At 39.4% G+C, this 20074-nt stretch overlaps 1 protein-coding gene across 1 annotated transcript; it reads right to left on the reverse strand.

The window, feature by feature from the left end:
* Positions 1-2182: 2182 nt before the first annotated feature.
* LOC116332865 (zonadhesin-like) lies at positions 2183-17533 on the reverse strand. The gene is made up of 33 exons (XM_039602825.1): positions 17177-17533; positions 16965-17017; positions 16768-16842; positions 15985-16208; positions 15806-15887; positions 15150-15547; positions 14056-14608; positions 13728-13924; positions 13249-13638; positions 12557-12849; positions 11424-11689; positions 11252-11311; positions 10792-10929; positions 10430-10686; positions 10234-10318; positions 10007-10078; positions 9677-9811; positions 9300-9556; positions 9124-9208; positions 8796-9026; positions 8158-8295; positions 7627-7883; positions 7451-7535; positions 7133-7363; positions 6871-7014; positions 6324-6580; positions 6080-6164; positions 5241-5990; positions 4702-4910; positions 4467-4623; positions 4032-4390; positions 2995-3124; positions 2183-2865 (listed from the first exon to the last, which is right to left on the reverse strand). Exons 1-33 carry the CDS (start codon positions 17251-17253, stop codon positions 2723-2725), a joined length of 6873 nt encoding a protein of 2290 aa, XP_039458759.1. The 5' UTR covers positions 17254-17533; the 3' UTR covers positions 2183-2722.
* Positions 17534-20074: the final 2541 nt, after the last annotated feature.

Genomic DNA, 20074 nt, shown 5'->3' on the forward strand with positions numbered 1-20074 from the left:
ATATTATTTAATACAGAATAAATGCAGCTGTAGTAAATCTGGTTGTTTATGCGTAGTCAGACTGAAGAATTTCTGAAATGTTTTGTGGACAGCCAACAAAGCTGTTAGAGTTCAGGAGTAAGTAAGGATCACTAAATGGAATGAGAGCGGTGAAAACACTTCATTAGTTACACATTTGATTGACATGTGGTGACTGTGGAAGCTATTTAAGTACAATGAACTGATTGTCATGTTCAAGAAACCAGTTGATTTGAGCTTTGGGACATGGAACGTTATCCTGCTGGAAGCAGCCACCAAGACATGGTCATAAAGACATTTTGCTTATGTCAGATTCTGCCACTGCCATCTAAACGTCACAGTAGAAATTGGACCAGACATCTAATCTTCTTTTGTCTAATTTTGGTGAGCCTCTGAATCATTTCGCCAGTTTTCTGTTTTTAGCTGAGAGGAACGGCACTTGGTGTGGTCTTCCACTTCTGTAACCAACATATTTTTTTGCATTCAGAGATGGTGTTCTTCACACCTTGGCTCTAATGAATGTTTTATTTGAGTTGCTGTTGCCTTAGCATCAGCTCAATGCAGTCTTGCCATTCTCATTTCACCTTGGACATCAACACGGTATTTTCACCCAGAGAACTGAGTAAAAATGCCTTGAACAGTTTCACTGGATATTTTCATTGGGTATTTTCTTTGATTCTGGACCATTCCCTGTAAACATAGAGACGTTTGTATAGGAAAATTCCAATAGATCAGCAGATTCTTAAAAAACTCAGTCTGTCTGCACCAACAACAATGTCACATTCAAAGTCAATTAAGTCACTTAAATCTCCTTTCTTCCCCTTTCTGATACTTGGTTTGAGCATTGTGACCATGTCTCTATGTCTTCTTGCTTTCTTTGAGCTTCCACCATGTCTACCTGGTGTGCCTAACAAAGTGGCTTGTGAGTGTACCTTTAGCTTCAGTAGGTGATAAAAATCTAAATCATTACTGTGGAGTTTAAATATAGGCAGTGTCTGTCGCACTGAACACGATGGCTAATTGTACAAAGATTGTTGTGGGTATTACCTGTTGTTCTGGTCATTGGAGCTGGTATTTGGGCTAGAAAAATGGAAAGACAATGACATAAAAACATATTTATATAAAAAAAACATGTTAAATGTTAAATTCATATTCTTAACATACAGTTATGACTTAAATTTATCTTGCCCAACAGGTACCAAAAGCAAGAAGACTTAAATACATAGTAGTGAAGTTACTTTTCCTGCTAGTTTGATGTTTATTCTGTGTCTGTACATTGCCAGACTGAAGCATAATGGCCTTGGCATCAGCATCAGCTCAAGCACCATGATAGATATTTATAAATCCAGATTTACTCTATATATTCGAGCACTAGAACCAGCTAAAGGAGGCTAAACAAAGGGAAGTAAATATGATCAGCTGTCACTAATAGTGGCCTCAAGCTCCAAACCATAAAACTAGCAGTGTTAATGCTTACAAACTCAATTAAATCTTCACTAGTTAGAATAGTTTGCTTGCACTTTTTAGAACTCTAAAAAGTGCAAAGTTGTTTTCGTTAGCTACTTAAGTGAAATCCAACACCACCAGAATTATTGACCATGCATTCACCTATATATCCAGGGACATGAACTCAAACTATCAGTAACACCTGAAAACACACCAACCAATTTAAAAAATCTAAAGGATCTAAAAGTAGGATCTGCTCTTGTTAAAACAGCAGTTTGAAAGTATACATAATGTCTTAAATACATGTTTGTATTATGAAATAATTGTGCCATAACTTTTTGAAACTGTTAAATAGTAGTCAATAGGCATAGCTTCACTTACCATCACAGAGAAACCTTAAGAAAAGAAAAAGGAACAGAACAGACACATCCATGGCTCTGTGTAGCTGCTGAGTGTTGCAACACTTGAGAATAAGGATTCCACATAAACATGCCCTCATACAGATACAGACGAGCTTTTCAAGCAAGAACAATCCTATTGTTTGCGAGAAAAACCCCCAATTACCTTCCTTATCCGTATCATGTTACAGAGGTTTTGTGTTATTTGTTTTTCCTTCATTTGCGTTGGTGTTCCTGCTGTACTGCAGGTGGTTAATGGGTTGTACCTTAAAAATGTACACGTGTATGCTGCTGTAGGTAAACTTGGGACCAAATAGCTGCACACAAAGCAACACAAATGTACTTACAGTGCAGTTTTATTGGAGTAGTAAGGATTCATCAGAAAACCTTCAACAATGCAGAAAGTCAAAAACAATTTATGAAATGTGATCATTTACCACATACTTTTAAAATTTTTAATATTATCCAATGACAATAATAGCTCAATTTGCAGTTGTGCATTTTAATCATGTTTGGCTTTAAAGAGGGCATTAATATATGCTAAAAGCATATTACCTTTGTATAAACATAGTTATAAACAGTCTAGTTAGAGAGATAATTATGTAGAGTACAAAGATTATATCAAATATACGTAGAAATAATAAGAAAGAGATAAGTATCTAAAGAATTCATGGGAAAATAGATTTGTTGATATTCAGAAAACATAATCCTAAAAAGCTAGATAAAGACAACACTTGCTGGCTAAAGAAGAAAAAAACAAAATCATTACAATCATCTGTTCTTATTTATCCATGTGGAGTTTTATGTAACTGATAGTGATTAAACCCGTCCACATTCAAAGACAGTGTTTCATCTGGCATTCACACTCTCCAGCTTTCTCCAAACTCTTGAGTGCTTCTGGCTATGGTACCATCTGGCTTCATCCTGTCATTGTTTTTCTGAGCATCAAAGTTTCCACACAGGCCTCCCACCTTGCTTCTATAAATGTGTGGTAGAGTAATCTCTGCAGAAATAATACGACCGTTTAATACATTGCATGAATATGGGAAAAAACAAATTATTTATTTGCTTGAAGTGGAATGACACATTTAAGAAATTACATTATCTACTTTTGATATTGTAAACTGGCTACCTGCTGAATGGTGTCCATTAAACGCGACTGACAAGCCAAAATCAGTTTGCAGGTAGATATGAGAGGAACGCTTCCAGATCTTTAGACCACCAGTCACTGAGACGGGCGTATCAGTTGGCTTTCCATCCACCTGAAGAGGAAAAAAAAAAATCTCTCAGTGCAATTTAATATAACTGAAGTATATCTAGATGTCTATTCTGCTGTTCATTCCTGTATGATTATGTTTGTTGTATGAAGAGAAACATACATTTTTGTTGTTGAAAGCTTGTGTATTACCATGATGTCTTTCCTATACTACCAAATATGTGAAAGTTATTGACATTCCATCAGCCTTCAGTGCGCAATAGCTAATGTTAGCATGCTAGTATGACACTACATCACAAGCAAAGCACATTCTAACGTTTACAATCTTATACTTGCTTAACCTTGGCACTTTTTCGTTGTCAACGTATTATCATGATGATTCACTTTGCTAAAACCTCTGCACTCTATTGCAGAGCTGCTAGCATGGCCCAGTTTGTAATTTTTCAAAGATTAATGTAGCCTACTTCATTTTGCAAAAATAAGCTATTTTGGTAACATCAACTCTATTTTTTAAGGTTTTGAATTTTTGTCTAGTTAAAAAAAATTCTGTTAATATGCAGAATATCAGAGTTTTAATACAGTAAGTGCTTAAAGATATTTAAGGTTGAGTACCACTTGTAAGTTGCGATTTATAGGATTATATTACTCACACACAGACACAATAACATCTAGGCACTGGAATAACATGGAATATTGCTACTACTGTTTTTTACACATTGTCTCTCTTTCTCTGTCTTATACCTACAAAAGTGTAAAGTCAAAAGAAAAGCGCTATCACACAGCATAATTTAGCACATATAACATCATCTCACTCGCTACAGTTGTAACACCTTGAAGAGAAAATGTGAATAGGAGCTACTTATTTCCCCAACTGATTTTACAAATGTCTGTGTGTAGGTAGCATCACACTGTGCCACAGTAAAACACTAGGAAGTTAATGTGGTAATACATACGATCAGTTTCCGATTCTTCTTGAACTCCATAGTGTGATTGTACACTCTGATCTTAAGCTCTTGTAATCTGTGGTGTTCATCATGTTCTTTGCTGTCGTCATCATCATCATCGTCGTCGTCATCATCATCATCGTCCTTGCTATTCTGCTCTTCTTCACTGCTGCTGTCATTTTCATGCTGACTATCACCGCCCTGATCTAAGACGGGCGTGTTGATGCTTTCAATGTAGACGTCTGGAAGGTTGTTTGGCAAGTTGCTGGTCCTCACCAGCACGTAAGAGTCTTCACCCTCAAAGTCATGCTTCATTTTATCAAATGTTCTATATTCAGGGTCCTTCTTGATAGTACACTCATCGAAGCCTGCGGGGAACAAGAAGAGCAGTTAATAAATAGGAACAAAAGCATAGTTTAGGTACATCGCAGGAATGTAGACTACCTGTAGACTGGCAGTAGTAATTGCCCTTTTGATTTTGAAGGCAGACAGCATTTCCATCACACTCGTCTTCATCATCACAGTCAATCTTTCCTATTCCGTCATCCTCCTCACATTCACATTTCTGACTGCAGTGATCTGCGTACCACTGTTCATTGAACTGAAAAGACACAGAGAGTCAGCATACTTTGACCATGTGCTCATTTTCCAAATTGTCCAAATTGTCACATTGTCTTACTTGGTGTTTGGTGCCATTCTTGTCCACACAGCCACATCGTTCCAGAGGCACACAAATCTTCATTTTCATGACAAAGCCATCATCGCACACACACCCAGGAACACAAACCCCATTGTCACTACAATGTGGTGGGCCATTCAAGAATAAACAGGTTGGACTACATGCAGGGACACAAGTGGTAGAGTGACTATACCGTGGGCAAGAGGGTGCTGGGGAAGGAAGATGTATACAGTTAAAGAATAGATATATGCTCAGTTGTAAACTTCAAATGACAAAAAAGAAAATGAAAAAAAGTGTTCATTATATATTGAAAATGTGTTTGTTAATCCCAAAAAGTTGATTCTGTTCATCTGTATGTAGCGATTTCAGTGGGAGAAACACTGGATGATTGAGCGTGCATCAAGGCACGTGTTTATTACTGTCTTTAGCTTAGAACTGACATACACGCACAAACATAACATGACACCTACTGTATACCTTTTAGGAAACCCATGTCATTGTTTCAATTTGCTTTCTAATTGTAGACATGCAAAACTTACTTGGTACCGGCAGGGTTGTTTGTTGCGGTCTTGCTGTTGTAGATTGCGGTTTATTTATTGTGGGCTGGGGTCCAGCTGTTGTTTCCGGCTTTAGTTGAGTTGTGGTTGATGGTTGTGGCCCAGCTGTTGTTTCCGGCTTTAGTTGAGTTGTGGTTGATGGTTGTGGCCCAGCTGTTGTTTCCGGCTTTAGTTGAGTTGTGGTTGATGGTTGTGGCCCAGCTGTTGTTTCCGGCTTTAGTTGAGTTGTGGTTGATGGTTGTGGCCCAGCTGTTGTTTCCGGCTTTAGTTGAGTTGTGGTTGATGGTTGTGGCCCAGCTGTTGTTTCCGGCTTTAGTTGAGTTGTGGTTGATGGTTGTGGCCCAGCTGTTGTTTCCGGCTTTAGTTGAGTTGTGGTTGATGGTTGTGGCCCAGCTGTTGTTTCCGGCTTTAGTTGAGTTGTGGTTGATGGTTGTGGCCCAGCTGTTGTTTCCGGCTTTAGTTGAGTTGTGGTTGATGGTTGTGGCCCAGCTGTTGTTTCCGGCTTTAGTTGAGTTGTGGTTGATGGTTGTGGCCCAGCTGTTGTTTCCGGCTTTAGTTGAGTTGTGGTTGATGGTTGTGGCCCAGCTGTTGTTTCCGGCTTTAGTTGAGTTGTGGTTGATGGTTGTGGCCCAGCTGTTGTTTCCGGCTTTAGTTGAGTTGTGGTTGATGGTTGTGGCCTAGCTGTCGTTTGTGGCTTTGACTGAGTTGTAGTTGTTGTCGGATTGACCAGTTCTGTAACAATATTTCACAGTCAGGTCTGTCATTTAGATTGTCAGATAGTGTTTGGACTGCACAGAATATAGTTAGGAGGTTGGGATTACCTGCACAGCGCCCACGATGAAGTGAAACATCATCTATTGCCACATCAGACTGAGTATTCGAACCTCTTCGTCCTTCAAATATAATCTAAAAGTGCAGAGGTTACTGTTACATGGCGCTATAATTGTCATAGTGTACAGAGTGATTAGGTTACACTAAATTAGTGTTAGTTAATTATTTATTTGCTGTGCAGGTTTCCAAAATCAGATGTTTCTAATAAAGAAATGTCTTTAATAGGTAACTCACCTGGAAATTTTCTGTTGCTGTAATGTCCACCTGAGCCAGGTGCCACATATTTCCTTGGTCATTTTGCTTCTTCCAAACCTGATTGGCTGTTCTGTTTTGGACCAGGTAAACATGGAGGCCCATTGTATCTGCTGAGCCGTACATATGGTACCAGAACTGCAGACACTGAGGTCCAGAGTCAGAGCACTCAGAGCTGATAAAACGAGCTGTGTCTCCATATGTTGCACTGTTGGCTTCAATGTACAGATAGTGGCCACCTAAAAAGGGACAAACATTTTTAGACAATAATGATGAGGATAATTCAGGAAATTACACGTTTAAGTCATGTTCACACTTAAAACTGCTTGTTAAATTTCTTTGCTCTGACATTGTTTACATTAAATTGCAAAAAAAGTGAGAAAAAAATTAGAATTAAATAAAAATAAAGAAATAACTATTGATGAAATTGCTTTAACAATGCAACTATGGCTAATAATAAACAGAAAAAAAAGGGTTTAGTTTTTTCCTGGAAATAACTGTTTCTGGCTCGTGCCAGAAAGCTCATTACCTCCCGTTCCTGTGGTGTGATCTGTAGAAGGTCCTGTATTGATAGTAGGAGTGGAGCCACTCTGTCTTGTCCAATCAAAAGCGTCTGTGATCATTTGATTCCACTGACATAAATCTTGCTCAAAATCACAGCGGAGTTGGCAGACTGTTAAAAAAATAGATTACATCTTTGATACACTAACTTTTATATATGACAAAATAGATTTGTAAACAAGAATAAACTAAACTGGTAAACAATAGCTGCTGTGAAATTATTACTATACCTGGCTGCAGAGGTGGCCGGTTATCTGGAGCTTCAGTAACATTGTTCTTATTAATTAAGTTGGTTGTTTCCTCCACTATGGGAGGCACAGTGGTATTTATTATCGGTGGTTGGAAGGTAGTAGTGACCATAGGAGGCTGTGGAGCTGCAGTGGTTATGACAGTGACACTTGGGGGCGCCGTGGTATTAAGATCAGGTCTAGCTGATTGCGTTGTAATGCCACCTACCAGATCTGCAACAGTGTAACAGTGTTATTGTCTGCATAGAAACAGCTTTCCAAACCTGTTATGGTATTTTCTGTTTTTTATATGCTTCTTACTTGAGCAGTGGCCCCGATAAAGCTTCAAATCATCTATGGCCACATCTGACTGATCATTGGATCCTCTGCGCCCCTCAATAATGATCTAAATGATAAAATTCAACTGAATGATACCTTTGCAGGATAGTATTTATAACTAGTAAGCAGGCCACACTTCATGGTTTGAAATAAGTCACCTGAAAAGCTGTGGTTGGTTCAATGTCCACCTGAGCCAGGTGCCACATATTTCCTTGGTCATTCTGCTTCCTCCAAATCTGATTGGCTATTCTGTTTTGGAGCAGGTAAACATGGAGACCCATTGTATCTGCTGTGCCGTACATATGGTACCAGAACTGCAGACACTGAGGTCCAGAGTCAGAGCACTCAGAGCTGATAAGACGAGCTGTGTCTCCATACGTTGCACTGTTGGCTTCAATGTAAAGATAGTGGCCACCTAAACAGGGACATACAATCAGTAAGTTAAAGATACACTTTTAGACAATAACACTGAGAATAAATAAGGGCAGAAGTTAATTTACAAGCCATTTGCACTTGCTGCTAAAACTGGCTGTTAAAGTTTTTCATACTGAATGGATAAAAGCAAGCAAACAAAAACAAAACAAAACACCAAACTTGATTGATTAATGTGACTGTTTTATTCAGGAAGTGTAACACTATATAACCTCAGTATATTAACTTTATTTGCCCTATGTCAGAAAGCTTATTACCTCCTGTGGTGTGATCTGTAGAAGGTCCTGTATTGATAGTAGGAGTGGAGCCACTCTGTCTTGTCCAATCAAAAGCGTCTGTGATCAACTGATTCCACTGACATAAATCTTGCTCAAAATTACAGTGGAGTTGGCAGACTGTTGAAAAAAGAAAAATATGATTACATTAGGTGTATAGTAATTCTAGACATAAGATATCCATCCATCCATTTTCTTCCTCTTATCCTTTTCAGGGGTGGGGAGCTGGAGCCTAACCGAGCTCCCATTGGGTGAGAAACAGGGTACACCCTGGACAGGTCATCATTATGTCACAGGGCTAACAAGGACAGACAACCATTTGCACTCACATTCACACCTATGGGAAATTTACAATCACCAATTAACCTAACCCCTGTAACTGCATGTCTTTGGACTGCAGGACGAAGACACAGTACACTGAGAGAACCCACACAAACATGGGAAGAACATGCAAACTGCACGCAGAAAGGCGTGTTGGAGTCAAACTCAGGACCTTTATGCAGTGAGGCAACAGTGCTAACCACCACCCCACACTAATGCGCAAATGATGGATGTGTAAACTATTAACTGTTAGAGTATAAATGGGACATTGAAGTGTTGCTGTGAAATTATTACCATACCTGGCTGCAGAGGTGGCCGGTTATCTGGAGCTTCAGTAACATTGTTCTTATTAATTAAGTTGGTTGTTTCCTCCACTATGGGAGGCACAGTGATATTTATCATCGGTGGTTGGAAGGTAGTAGTAACCATAGGAGGCTGTGGAGCTGCAGTAGTTTGGACAGGAACACTTGGGGGCGCTGTAGCATTAAGATCAGGTCTAGCTGATTGCGTTGTAATGCCACCTACCAGATCTGCAACAGTGCAACAATGTTATGAAGTGTCTGCATAGAAAGTGAGAAACAGCTTTCCAAACCTGTTATGGTATGTTCTGATATATAAACCTTTTACCTGAGCAGTGGCCATGATAAAGCTTCAAATCATCTATGGCCACATCTGACTGATCATTGGATCCTCTGCGCCCCTCAATAATGATCTAAATAATAAAATTCAATTGAATGATACCTTTGCAGGATAGTATTTATAACTAGTAAGCAGGCCACACTCCATGGTTTGAAATAAGTCACCTGAAAAGCTGTGGTTGGTTCAATGTCCACCTGAGCCAGGTGCCACATATTTCCTTGGTCATTCTGCTTCCTCCAAATCTGACTGGCTATTCTGTTTTGGAGCAGGTAAACATGGAGACCCATTGTATCTGCTGTGCCGTACATATGGTACCAGAACTGCAGACACTGAGGTCCAGAGTCAGAGCACTCAGAGCTGATAAGACGAGCTGTGTCTCCATACGTTGCACTGTTGGCTTCAATGTACAGATAGTGGCCATCTAGAAAAGGTGAGTGAAAACATTACATGTATAATAATATACAAAATATCTCCACAGTTATATCTTACCTTTAGATATTGGTTCTATTAACTGTCAGTGTTAATTTACATCAAATCTTACCCCCAGTGTGGTCAGCAGAGGGGCCTGTCATCAATGTGGGGGTAGAACCTCTTTGCCAGGTCCAGTCAAAAGCATCTGTAATCATCTGGTTCCAGCTACAAAGGTTGCTGTCAAAGTTGCAGTCAAGATTGCAGACTAAAGGGAAACATTTGGAGAAAAAAATAACATGAGTCATGAGACACTTGCTAAACGTCCTAAAAATGAACCCTAGTTACCATGACAAACTGCACATTCAGTACATGAACAAGGTGTAAATGTTAATTTTTAACTAAACAGGTTTTACGATGCAGAAACAAGTGACTTGTAAAATATAACTTGCTGTGTATTTACTTTGGTGTAAGGGAAGCATTTCTGTAGTTGTAGTAGAAGGCTTAGTTCCACTTCCCAGGACTGGAAAACCATCTAAATAAAAACAACACTGACTTTTGGTAAACTCTGTCACATCAGTTATGCTAAAGAAGTTTATATCTTAAATTATTTACTTTACAAACAGTTTACAACAGTATTGCATAGTTCCATATTTATTAACAACCTAGAGTTTGCTTTGCCTCTGTTACCTGAACATGAGCCAAAATGGATAGATATGTCATCTATGGCCACATCTGACTGATAATTAGAGCCTCGAATTCCTTCTATTATAATCTGAAAGGCATGAGAAGAAAATAACATTCTAAATTAGAATATCAAGTCTTGATTCCCAGCATGCCCTTCATACAGTCAACATTTCTTAGGTCCATGCATTGTCAAACTCACTTGGAATGGACCAGAGACTTTGACATCAGCTCTTCCCAGATGCCATTCTGGTCCCTGGTTGTCCATCATGGACCAGAGCTTTGTAGTTTTACTGTCTTTCAGCAGGTAGATATTAAGAGCCATGGCTGTGGCTGAACCATACATATGGTACCAGAAATACAGGCAGAGTGGTCCGTTAAAATTACATGCCGAGCTCATCAAACGGGCAGAGTCTCCATGAGTTACACTGTCTCCCTCAAGGTACATGTAGAAACCAGCTATGGAAAAGTTGAAAATTACACATTAAGTATGAACAATGTTATGAAACCAACCAAAATAGACCCCAACCTCTAAAAAGGGAAAACAACAGAAGTTGGTTTTACCTCCAGTGGTGTGGTCTTGGTTTGGACCTGTTAAATTTGTTGGTGTGGGTCCAGAGTGTTTCGTCCAATCAAAAGTGTCCTGCATAAGCTGCTCCCACCCACACAGATCTTTTTCGAAATTGCAGTTCAAGGGACAAACTATAAAAAGCAAAATGTAAATAATGGATGAACGAAACAAACAATGGAAATACTGATTTACGAGTTAATAATAATTTCTGAGACACAGTGCTTTTAAACTTTGAAAAAACTTAAATATCCCATCTAATGTGCAGAAAGTTATACCTCAGGCCAGCAAAAGAACTAAAATACATTTACACTTCTATTAAATATTGGCACATATAAAGCAGGCAAGCCTATTAGCTAAGCTAATATTTGTTTTGAAATGATTATTTGTAAACTGTATCACATCACTTATTCAAAGCAGCCCCCAATAAACTTTCTCAACTGTGAATGCTCTTACAAGTCTGATCTGGTGTTGGAGAAGCAGTTGTTGGAGGAGCTGTTGAGGTAGAGAGGTCTTCTGAAATTGGATGAAAACACACACAGTTAACACAACATATCTAGACATCCTACTGTATATTTACTTGTACGATAATAACAATGTCATCCTCATATTTGATGCAAACACCTACCACAGGCTGTGCCAGTCTGCCAGTTTGGAAGTTCAACTCCTGAAACCTGGCATGCTGTTGCATAGGACTTCAGAGATTCACAGAGTGTGTGTTGGTCGCCGCTCGTAGCACAGTAGTCATACACACAACTATTGAGGTAGATGCTTGGGTGAATGTGTTCATGACAGGGCATGAAACCACTGCCAAACAGCACTGAACACTCATTGTAGGCTGTATCCTTCTCATCCTTATCACAGAGTCTTGGATTGTTTGGACGAGCTAAACATCTGAGAAAATTTAGACAAACAGAGATTAGTTACTTCTAGATTACACTGTATAAAACATATTGATGTAATTTTAAATAAAATGTGTGTGTGTGTGTGAGCTTAGTGCATTGGCTAGCAAAGGCACCAGGCTATATTCACTCAAAAAAACAACTTTTCAACCTTAATATACATGATGCGACCATTCTGAGTAAAAAGAAACTGAAATATATAAAATCAAAGGTTTATTTATTCAAATACTTAATCTTCAAGGAAAACATGCTTTGTATAAACTGAATATATACAAATCAAGTAAATTTAATTTGACCAGATTCATTTCAACATTTTTCATTGTACTTATGTAACAGAATTACATGGAAAATTTACATAATACGTAATTTAATTATTTAAAGTCAGCAGTTTTTGAAGAAATATGTGCTCCCTGCAGTTGTCTGATAAGCTCAGCTGAGTTTTAGATGTTGGCTTGAAATAAAATACCTCCCTCTGTTGTGACTGAACTGCAAATCCTGTGTCTATTTCATGATTTGCCGTGATAGTAGGTTGGGTTATTACGTTGTGAATGTAACGCCACAAAGACACTCAGAACCTGCTTAGATTACTAACATACAACAGCAATGCTGGCATGCTCAGGCTTAGCAGGTAATGTTCACTGATTTTACTCACCATGTTATGTTGCTTATTAGTATTAAAGAAAAAGCACAACTCAGGCTCATTACAGTGTAACCACTGCCACTCTGCTGGTGCTAAAAAACGCAGTCATTTTACTAGCTTTTGTTTTTTTCAATACTATGCTGGTATATTTAGGTACAGAAGTGCCATACTGGTACGCAAATGTTTGCTGTTACTGTGTACAGTAATAAAATAACTCACTCAGAGTTGTTTGGGACCCTCCAGCTGTCACCAAACTCGAACGCTTCTGACACGTTTTGGCCTCCTGGAGTTACAAAGTCATCGTCCTGGTATCCAGAATAAGTGCCACACAGTCCACACAGTTCATACTTGTAGTGCTCATCCACCTGCAGAAACAGTCTGTTCTCTCCATCTATCTGCATTTTGAGGCCAAAGGTTGTCTCCAAGATGATATGATTATTCTTCACATACACCCATACTGAGCCATATGTCCCTTTGGTTGAATACGGCAGTTGAACTTGTTTATAATTGACCTAAAGAAAGGACAGTCTTTTAATAATTGAACTTATTTTGCATGTTGTTTTGCAAACAGTAGAAGTAATATTTTCTTGAAATAGTTAGTTAGGTTAGTGCTACCAGTGACCTACTAACTAGCTAAAGTATAGCCTTTTAGCTTGCTTAAGTTCCAGGTTGTAAACAACTGACTTCCTCTAATGATCTGACACAACTGTAACTGACCTCTAAAAACATGTGAAAGTCATCTGCCACTGACATTAATGAATTACAGGAGATAATGCAGAACAAAAGAAGTCCATGTGCAGTAAAATGTAAGCTGTAAATAATCCCAGATCACTGTTCTTCAAAATAGCCCTGTCTCATTTAAAGGGGAAGAAATGTTTTCAGTGGTGTTAAAGAGAGAACTGCTTTCTTACATAGACCTCTCCGCTTTGATTCAAGATGAGATACAGATCCTCGACTTGGAGAGCCACGGCTTGAAGCTTGGATCTGGTGAAGTTCTGAAGGGGGGGATGGGTGTTGTGTCCAGATACTGTGAACTGGACTGAGCTTCCTCCACCGCATGTGGTGGTCAATATGTAACTGCAGCCCCCTTGAAAGTCATATGCCAGCCCATCAAAGGTGATGTAGTGTGGATCACCGTACACACTGCAGGTGGTGGGTTTGAAAAGGAAGCAGCCTTTGACCCCGTCTTTAACCTTACAAACTTCATTGTCTGCACATTGCATTTGAGTGCACTGCACATTGTTATTACCCATGCACTGACACTGTTGCACACAATCTCCTTCCACCAGTGTTTCTCCTTTCTGCAGGCAGAACAGAGTTGTGTGAATAAATTACTGTGAAATTGAATATGTGAATAAGAAATTGTGTTGTGTTCATTTACCTCACTTACCTCATAGTGTTTTCCATTATACCAGCACCCGCAGTCTTCTGCTGGGACACACTTTTCCCCACTGAGCTTGAAGCCAGAATCACACTCACATCTTGCCACACAGCTTCCACAGGAGCCAGCTATATCCAGATTGGAGCACACCTCGGGACAGCCATCAGCACATGAGTTATAGTGGCTGTTCTCACCGCACTGTATGGCTGAGGGGATCCGAGAAAAAGACAGGAAAGAGTGCATGACCTTTACTGTTATCAGTTATTATTTGCCACTGCGTCCTCTATTTTGAAAAGGAGGAAGAAAAACAAAAGCAGGATTTAATAACGCAACATACGGCAGAGTGTGGAGTTCCTCAACATGGGTACTGCAATGCCAGCTTTATTGCAGATATCAGTATACACCTGTAGCGTCTCACATAGCACGGCTGGGTCACCACGAGTAGAACACATGCCAAACACGCAGCCTCTGATGTAGCTGTCTGCCCCTACAACTGATAAGCAGTCAGCAAAGGGACCAGTAGTAGAGAATAAGCCTCCACAGTACTGCTTGCTGGCATACTCTGCCTCCTCCACTGGGTCACACTGAGGGAATAGAATGGTTTCACAGGAGGAGGCAGGTTCCCCAGTCTGCCAGCTTTCAGCCAAAGCTGTTGCATTTTGTGCATTGAGGTTCCCAAAGTCATCTTCTTTGTGGTTGTTAAAGTTGCCACACATGCCACAGACTTTATCAGAATAGGTTGATGGCAGGGTGACGTGGACCACACCAGTGCTGTCAAATGAGACTGTAAGACCAAAAGTGGTTGCCAGCACAATAGTGGCAGGGTTGCTCCTGATATTGACAGTGCCGCTGTTAAGGCTAAGTGGAAGCTTCCTCCAGATCCCATTAACCTGAAAAACAGTGTTAGTTTAGGCTTTCTTACCAGTTACCATACACAATATGGACTTATTACATTTGAAAGTTTATATAAAAGAAGGCATTTAGAAGATAGCTGTGTCTATAAAGGCCAATATGACCCATTAGTCCTTTGCCAGAGGCAATAAACTCTGCCCTTTATGCATTTATGGGAATCGCTGGATTTGGTGCTTTACTTGGCTCAGTGGTCATTACTTCATAATGGCAAGGTAAAAGGAAGTGCAGTTGTATGGACAGTAGTTATGGATTATGAAGTTTACAGAGCAGTGTAAAACAGAAAATGTGAATACATAATACTATATTTTTATTAGGAAAATAGCTGCTAGCAGACAGATATTCATTCAGTAGTTGGCAGTGGCTTTGTTTACAAAATATTGACTTCCTTAGCAATGTAAAATACTCAGACCGTCCTCATGTGTCAGAAATGTACTTTCAGTGTTTGTAAATGTTAAAGGCTGGGATAATTGGTCATTAGCTGTGCCATAAACGTCTTCCATATATATATAAGAAACTCACCACAACCCGGTCTGTTTGGCTTTTGAGCAGAGACACCCTGTAAATCCTCATGTTAATATTGATCTTCTGGACCTGTGGCAGAGATGTGTTATCATTCTGCTCATTGACCACTTCCACAGTGAACATGGGCAGGGTTTCAGTGGGTGAGCAGGTCTTAGCCAGAACATAAGTGCAGGCGGTCGTGAAGCGGAACAATACTCCATCAAAAGTGCTGCCGTCCGCGTGACTGTGTATAGTGCACATCCCAAAGGTAGAAGTCCCATTGGGGCCTCCTCTTTGAGGACCACAGAGTTGGCCTTTAGGGCACTGAGAGGGAAAGCAGGAGAGCTGGCCGGCAGAACAGAGGCAGCGGGTGGTCACATCTGTCCATAACTCTGTGTTCGATTCACACTGTTGTCCTGTTGGGGCGACCATATTAACAGCTTATCAACACCTATGTAGGATTAATAACACTGAAAAACTGTATTCAGTTTTAATACTGTAGTTCAGAACATTTTCTAAAACATCCTCATCAAAAAATGTCTTTGTGACAATTCTTATTACAGGTCTTCTGTTTTTATGTACCGCACAAAGATTATTGTAAATACAGTTTAACCTTTTAATTGATTTGTGGCACCAAAGCTGTTGTTGAGATGCTTAATTTGGTAAATACTTACCACAGGAGCCTTTTCTTACACCTATCTGTTTAAATGTGATCTCTTTCTCTATGGACAATCCTTGAACCGCTTCAAACACAACCTAATATATAAAAAAGTTAATTTATTTAAGGACATGCTATAGAATATTTATATTATGACAGTACAGTTCTTATGTGTGTTGCTATGTTTTATTTTACCTGAGACCCAGGCTCAGTGATGTTCAGGGGCACAAACGCTTGCCTCCATGCGTTCTGAGGAAGAGCAGGAGAGGTCCAGATTTCTACTGAACCAACGCTGTTTTTTAGCAAGACACGAAGTTCAGACCCATTAGCTGCAACTGGGACAAGGTACCAGAACTCTAGACAAGCCTTGCCCTCAATCCCTAGTGGACCACTCTCTGAAACATTCACTGCAAAATCCCCTGGGGGAGAAAAAGACAAAAAAGAAAACTTAATACACTACATACTTTAAAGTGTCGTAGGCCTTTTTTAAAATCACACCATACAAAATGCTGATAATATATATTTAACAGAAACAGCTCTTCATCTTTGTTCTTGTAATTAAACAAGTACTGCCTTGTACTGAACATCTGCTGTGAAATAGCTGTAGCTGTAGAAGATGTCTGTTTGTGTTGCTGTAGCTACTAAATTTGAATCTCATGTGTAGGCTCTCTGTTTGACTGCTCCGGGGAAAACACCAGGTTGTAAAAGAATAGAGCCTATTTCAGATCAATTTGTGATAATGCAGCAAGACACGAATACAATCACAGCCGGTGTGTAGATTAAAACAGAACTGTGGACGGATGCTCCAGATATTTCGCCAAAGGTTGGGACAAAATTAAAGGTTAATTAATTCATTCAACTTATCTCTCAGAGCCAGAGTGAACCCACAACTGTAAATTGACTTGATGACTTATAAAAAAGCACACGTTTAGTTTTCAGTTCAGTCTACTGTTTTGCAGTAAATATAATTGTCTTCACCTGCTCCTTTTTCACTCGCCGTCCAGTCACAGTTCAGATTGGCACGTCTGTCATCAAAACACTGTATAACGTATTCTAAAGGAAACAAAAAGTGAAATACATCATTATGTACAACATGTTTGATTTGCGTCCTTATCTAAAGCAGGTCAAGTAATTATGAAATCCTTAAAGGTCTTAATAACTGCAGTACATCGTACCTGAATGTGCCCTCCACTCTGGTAAAGTAACTAATAGGAAGTCATTTTCAGCTCTGAAACAGGAAATCAATGACCAATAACCAATGTAACAACATAAAGGACTGAGTTAAAAACTTGACTAAAAACTTCCTTTGTTTTAATTTAAATAAACTAAACTAAAATATTATTAATTACAGATAAACTAAAAAAATTTAAATGATCTTGAAACTCACCTGCATTGAGTCCCTGTCTGAGTTAGAAAGAGAACAGCCACTGTGACCACCAAATCTGTGCGTATGCCTCCAAGCATAGCTGATCCTTTAATAGCAACCTCTCGGCTGCTCTCCTGTTGCTAAAACTCTTTTTCTCTTTGATGAGTTGAAGAATGAATGATGAGCAGTAACTGCTGTTAAGCCTTTTGGTGGAAGCACAGCTTAAGCGACTGTTTGAATGCGAGCGCAAGCCTGTAGTTTTCGTCCTGTTCTCAAAATAGAGCTTTGGGTTTAGGTATTTATCCCTTTTGCTACGACCACCTGACCAGGTAACCTCAGCAGTGGGAGGAGAAAGAGGACAGCAGAGCATCAAGGCATGAAAGTGGTTGGACTAGCATAAAAATGTTGTAAAGGTGACGACAACCCTACTGCTATTTTGGTAAACAGTGCTAGGTGAGGTCAAGGTTTAGTGTTGCCATGCCATAAAAGGTTCTAGAGCAAGGTAAGTGCACATAGACATATGCTTACAAAAACATAAATGAGCCCATAAACTTAAAAAAGAAACAATCAGTTTTAGAAATAACTGTTTAGATAGTGCTGATACATAGTATAGTTTATAAATGTATTAGAATAAGTTGAGGTGATGTGGAAGAATACAATAAATTTATTAAACCACAGGTTGTGTAATAAGCTATTATGTAATTGGACCTAGATAAGCAACATAGCAGAACAAAGTTTCAAAAATGCAACCAAGTAGGACAGGACCCCCTGAGTCTAGATGCTGGTTATGTTGGAGATACAGCTGATGAGGTTCTCTGAGGGATTAGGTGGAGATGGGGAGAAGGTGGGTCACACAAATGAGAGTCTGAAAAGTGGAATAACAGAATAGCACTGAGATTTAAAACGCAGGGAACAGAGTCTGATTGGCTCTCAGAAGGCACACAAAAAAATGATTGGATCAGCGTGATTGAGAGAAGTTTGAATTGAGCGACTTGAGCCTTTCTCAGCTGTCACAGGCCTGGATTCACCCTGGAACTGTGGCCAGTCCATTACAGAGCTAACACAGAGAGACAATTAGCTACACTCTGCCACATCCACATCTGAAATCTAAATTTGTGTTGTCACACCTGCACTGTTTCATCTGTTTAAATAGAACTATAGGTTCATTCCCTCCCCAGAGCTGAACGGTAATCACACATGGGTGCAAAACAAAAGAACTGCACTGAGACCAATTGGAAGAGATGGTCTCTACTCACCTCTTCAGATTTAAAAGGTACTCTAGAGTGCCTTGTTTATGGCTAGAATTTGATCTGATGACTACTGGGTGTACACTGCAAGTTTGAACTGAATGCCCTCCTGTGCCCAGGTGTGTTTTGCATACTCGGTTGCTGCAGAAATAAGAGATCAGAAGGAACTTCACAGGTGATCCAGAATGCTGAAGCGAGAGTACTAAAAGGGACTAGAAAGAGAAAGCATATTTCTCCCAAATTAGCTTCCCCTCAGTGGCTTGCTTTTAAATCTGGAATCAAATTTCTTCCTATTAAAAAGCAGCTTTTCCTTCCCACTTTCACCAAATACTTGCTCACAGGTGGATCTGATTGTTGGGGCTTCCATAAATTTAAATTTAGAATCACCTGGAAGACACAGACAGTGACAGGATGCAAACTCCCCAGAAAAGTCCCCAGCCAGCTGGGGCTACAGTAATGAGTCACTGCTGCCCTCAGGTGTTAACCACAAACCAAACAAACTAATTTGAAATTGATGTAGAAAGAGTGCTTATGTAAAGGTTTAATGGGTTTCAAGGCTGTAAAATGAAAAATGTTGAGTTCACTCAAAAAGTTTTAACATCCCATTGGATTGTGGGTAACAATTGAGATAGTCTAAGTGAAAACTCCAGTAATAAGTCTTAGATTACTTAGTCAGGCTAAATAGGATTGGAAATAAAAATCTGAGTCGAACATAGCGTATCATTCCAGACAACATGTCTGTATATGGATGGAATCGTTTGTGATCAAAAAGCAGCAGGATCCTTATAACTGATCCCTGTTGCTGAGCCTTTTGTATTGTTAACCTCTGCATGCAGTTATGCTGTCGGCCAAATTAAACATTTAAAGGCATGCTTGCATTATTGAAAGATGATTACCTTATTCAGCAAAGGAACAGAAAAGGTGTGCACACTTCCAGGCGAAAAAGAATCAAAAGGTTTTTATGTGCCAGACATATCACACACAAAAAAAACAACAACAAGAAAAAAAAAGAGGAACCTCTACAGTGTGTTTGGGTCAGATTTAATAATTTAATTCTTGAAACATTCATGTCAAAAAAACATTTTGATCCACAAGATATCCTTCAAGCATGTGTCAAAAAGGAAGAGACCTTGCTGTTCGCTTGCCGGTCACCAGGTGATGTGATTTGAAGCGATAAGTACTTTCACAAAAGAAAGTCTGGTTTTTGTCTCTTTCACACATGCATGAAGAGATCCTACCTTTTAAACCACTGCTTCTGCAAAAATGTTTTAATGCTTCATTCCTTAAATTGGAGCCAAACAGTGTACAGATCTTTATCTTTTTTAAAATTACTCAAGTAGAAGTAGTAATTACCATATTCCTGAAATACCACAAAGTACAAAGGTATTACAGTGACTAATGATCCTCATGAATTTATTTGCTGGGAAAAGATGACGGGATAACTTTAGCCTCCAGCTGGCACTAAGTCCTTAACTCCATACTTTGTGAAGATAAGCCAAAAAATATGGCCCATGATCGACACCTTATGCAATTCATATTCCCGCACAGGGCATGAGTACATTGTGACCCAATAATGTTGTTGTTTAAAAAAAAAGACATGGTTAAAGTAATGTCTGCTTGAGTATATTTAGTGTGAGGTGAAGCAGATAGCAGTACACAGTGTAAATACTGG

The sequence above is a fragment of the Oreochromis aureus genome, linkage group 18 (genome assembly GCF_013358895.1).
Source record: "Oreochromis aureus strain Israel breed Guangdong linkage group 18, ZZ_aureus, whole genome shotgun sequence".
NCBI classification, from domain to species: Eukaryota; Metazoa; Chordata; class Actinopteri; order Cichliformes; family Cichlidae; genus Oreochromis; species Oreochromis aureus.